The sequence below is a fragment of the Morone saxatilis genome, unplaced genomic scaffold (genome assembly GCF_004916995.1).
Source record: "Morone saxatilis isolate NCDOM2014 unplaced genomic scaffold, NCSU_SB_2.0 Contig23, whole genome shotgun sequence".
Lineage (NCBI taxonomy): Eukaryota > Metazoa > Chordata > Actinopteri > Moronidae > Morone > Morone saxatilis.
Window position 1 is genome coordinate 5,640,120 of NW_023339796.1, and position 4,154 is coordinate 5,644,273.

Sequence of the window (4,154 nt, forward strand, 5' to 3'; positions counted from 1 at the left end):
AAAGAAAAACTCGTAGAACTCCTGTGGGGGAACAGATCAGATGTGTGAGTATATCAGCTCGATGATGATGATAGCTCACCCATAAACCCACACTCACACCAACAGAGCAGCCATCGGGAGCTGTTTGGGGTTCATTATCTTGCCTAAGGACACTTGGATTGGATTTGATTTGTTAATGATTCATAAAAATGAAATCCGTTTTTGTTGGATGTAGGTGGTGTGACAGAAAAAGTTTGAGCACTGCTGGTTTACTACTAGGACTGGAAACAGCCTGGAAATACCCAAAACTGCACCTCTAAAGTTCATTGATCAACACCAATGTGTCTCGTTTGTTTAATCCGTACACAAATAGAAATGTTATATACATAGTTATTGTTACTAATTGTTAATCTGTGAGCTTTAGAGTTATATTTACAGCTTTAGAGGCAAATTTTAACTTTAGAGAGAACAAAGTTAGCTATTAAAGAATTGGTAGAGTGGATTTTATACACCATTAAACAGGACGACAGTTAATATGAAAACAAAATATACTATAATATAAAACTCTGTAACAGTCTCTGAGGCAAAATAGTTTATTTTTTTATTGCTTTGCTTCAACATATTGAGAAACTAAGTAACACAAGCTGTGTTTCCCTCTGCAGGATCCTAAAGGACATCTTCCCTCGTTATCTTCGGGCCCCCAGTGACTCAGATGCCAAACCTGTTAAGGAGCTTATGGAAGGTCAACATCTTTTTGTGTAGTTGTTATTTGATTTGATGACAGCAAAGGAAACATAGGAGCCTCTGTTTAATGTAAAAACATCAATAAACTGACACCTATTCTTAAATCTTTGTAGGATTATTTAAAGCCACTATGTTTAAAATTTTAAGATTTCTAACTTTTCCTTTTCTTTTTGTATAAGAGTCATATGAAATATGTTAAAATTATAATAAGATTCTACATATAGTGGCTTTAAAGAAATAGTTGTTTTTAAAAAATGTATCAAAATGAATGCATAATATTTCTTAATAAAGTAGAAATCTGACTTCTTTCATTCATTTCCTCCAACATTTCTTGTTTTTATTAAATAAGTTTCCCTGTTTACAGACAATGTTTTGGTTCTGTGGATGGGAGATAGAGATTGTGTGTTCTGTCTGACACTATTTGCATTTTTATCAGATTTATTATGAGGAAATCACATAATTTCTTTCTTTATATATGCAGGTGAAGAGCTGTTAAAGATAAATTTGATACTGAATCGAATGGAGCCCTTGAATAATGAGAGGAAGGAATGGTGGATGGTCAATCAGACAGAGCCCGGCCTGATACCAAAGCGGTCTAACCATGAAGCAGGACTGGAGGTCTACGTATTCAGCGACCAAGTCAGCCCGCCCAGTTTGGGCTTTCTGGCTGGATATGGGTACGTGGTGATGTGTTTACAATCAGGAAATGTTTCACATTTTAGTTACTATCTGATGTTGTTATCCAAAGATTTGGTGGGTATTCCCTTCATCAGCATGGTGATTTGAACCTACACTTGTTATGGGAAGCAATTGTGAGATAAATCTGAAGGGTCACAAGGTGATTAACAGAGAAGGAAAGTAATTAATAATAATTTTCTACATATTTTCTTGTAATTACTGGATAATTTTGCATCTTCAGGCTCCTGCAAAGTATTTAAATAAAACAGTTTGAATATTTAGTTGAACATGTGTTCGTCTAGGTGATGATGAGTTGTTGCTTCGTTTTAAAGGTCCAGTGTGGTACTTTAGGAGGATCTATTGGCAGAAATGCCATATAATATTATAGGCCACAGAACTGGCAAACCAGAACACCTTAACTTAAACAATTTTGCGTTACGTTGTTGCAGCAACCAGTAGGTTTTTTTACCACACTTGGAGAGTAATGGTCATCAAATCGTTGCAATCTGCAACTTGACCACTAGATGCCACTATATTGTACACACTGGTCCTTTAAGGGGTCACAAACTACAAAAGTTTGGAAACCACTCAGCTTAAAAATCGACGCGTAGAAAATACAGACTTAATATTTTCTTCAAATCAGAGTTATGAGGTTACCATCCTGTAGTTCTTTTGAGCACATATGAATCTGAAAGAGTAACAACACCTGCTTTAAAGGACCAGTGTGGAGAATTTAGTGGCATCTAGTGGTCAAGTTGCAGATTGAAACTAACTGAACACTGTATTTGACAACCCTGTCAACAGCCACTGTTTGGTTTGTTCCTTCTGGGCTACTGTAGAAACCTGTTTCCTCTGTAGATAAAAAGCTCATTTTAAGGTATCAAATTCCTATAATCAGGTGATTATACACAAATGAAAACATACCTATGAATATTATATTACATTTCTGCCTATAGAGCCTCATAAATGATACACAGTGGACCTTTAAACATGTGTTTCCAACCCAACACGACTCCAAACAGAGCAGCTGTCGCTGGTAAGGAGATATAGTGTAGAGAAAAATATGTTTGATGAGAAGTGATGACTTGTGCAGCACTTCCAGATGTTTTCATCCACATTTAAAGCCATGATGTGGTTTCATATTACTGGAAACTCTGAAGTAGATCTTGTGATAAAAACTGGAACTCCATCTGCTGATGAGATGTCTCAAAAAGCTTCTAAATAACTTGTCACAGGTTTGTAATGAACTTTGAACCTCATCCTTTTTATAGTCACATGACAATATAAAAAGTAGAGTGAAATAAAAGGAAGACTTTTCTACCTGTAACTACAAGAGAGAATCTGTTACTCGCTCATACATAGACAGTAGGTGTCTTATGTCTCCTGTTAACAAAAAAACATGAATGACCAGTTATAAATGGGGCTGTTGAGTGTAAACGGGGTATAAAATGAACTGGATGCAGACAAGGAAGATTTAGGGGAAAACAGGAGCACAAAAAAATCTAGATAATAAACAAACAAAATAATGCTGGGAACTATGATACAGAACAGTCAGAGAGTGGTGGAAGATGGTGGAGGTGGAGGTCTAATATTCTGTCTCTCTTCCTCTCTAGGATCATGGGCTTGTATGCCTCTGTGGTTCTGGTCATTGGCAAGTTTGTGCGTGAGTTCTTCAGCGGCATTTCCCACACCATCATGTTCGAGGAGCTGCCCAACGTGGACCGCATCCTCAAATTGTGCACCGACATCTTCCTGGTGCGAGAGACGGGGGAGCTGGACCTGGAGGAGGACATGTACGCCAAACTCATCTTCCTCTACCGCTCGCCAGAGACTATGATCAAGTGGACCAGAGAGAAAACTGAGTGAAACTCGGCGACGGGACGTTTAACTAATGAGAGTGAGCTGGAGCTTTTCGTGATGGGAGCCGCTCAATCAGAGAAACTGGGTGTTTGTTCTGTTGGTGTGAGCAGCTATTTCAGCACATTCACCTGCTGAGGGAGTGCAAAGCATCCGAGGACCAACTCTGTCCTCTTCAACTGAGCTCTGACGGCAGCGTTTCACTGTTAGCTCCACACTTAAACACTTTGTTTGAGTTATAAACTGGTATTTTCTACTATTTACGGATGGAGAGACAACATCAATCGCAGTCACAATGTTAAACATTGAGGACAAATTTATCTCGCAAAAACCTGGCTGAGTTTGGCACCCAGTGGATAAAATAAGCCCACTGGTGTTCAGTTGGAAGAAATCCTTTAGGACAATTCTCATAAATTATTTTAAAAAAGTGCTATCCCCAGTATAAAAGTAGGTTTTTAAACACAAACGCCCAGAGGCCTCATCGCTCTTCACGCCTGTGTACTAACATTTTCACAATTGCACGGTAGGCGTAGAGAAGCTCAACGTGAATGCAACATTAATCTTTTTAAGGGCTTCCCACCAACGAATTAGTGCACAATGACCACATGAGCACAATCTTATATTTTCTCCAACTGGAACGTTTGGAAACGTGGGACTGTGCAATATTGAGCTCTCGTTCCTCCATGTTTTCGAAAAGGATGCAAACCGAGAAAAAAATGGGCCGGTTCTGACATGAACATAAAGACCACCTTTTTTTTTTTTTTTTTAAGAGGCCACATGGGAGCCTCCCCCGGAGACACAACGCAGAAAACATAATCAAACAATACTTGCCTTATTTTGTTTGTATGTGAAGAACTGAAACTCAACTACATATCTTTCTCAGGAAGAGCTGTTTT

General features: G+C 38.5%; 1 protein-coding gene across 1 annotated transcript in view; it reads left to right on the forward strand.

Annotated features, from left to right (window-relative positions):
- LOC118335106 (piezo-type mechanosensitive ion channel component 2) overlaps window positions 1-4,148 on the forward strand; it is a gene marked incomplete in the record, with an annotated part of 85,983 nt that extends 81,835 nt beyond the window's left edge. Inside the window, 4 exon segments of the mRNA XM_035671306.1 lie at window positions 1-44; window positions 642-721; window positions 1,205-1,400; window positions 3,015-4,148. Coding sequence (XP_035527199.1) covers window positions 1-44; window positions 642-721; window positions 1,205-1,400; window positions 3,015-3,267 — 573 coding nt within the window.
- Between the last annotated feature and the right edge of the window lie 6 nt (window positions 4,149-4,154).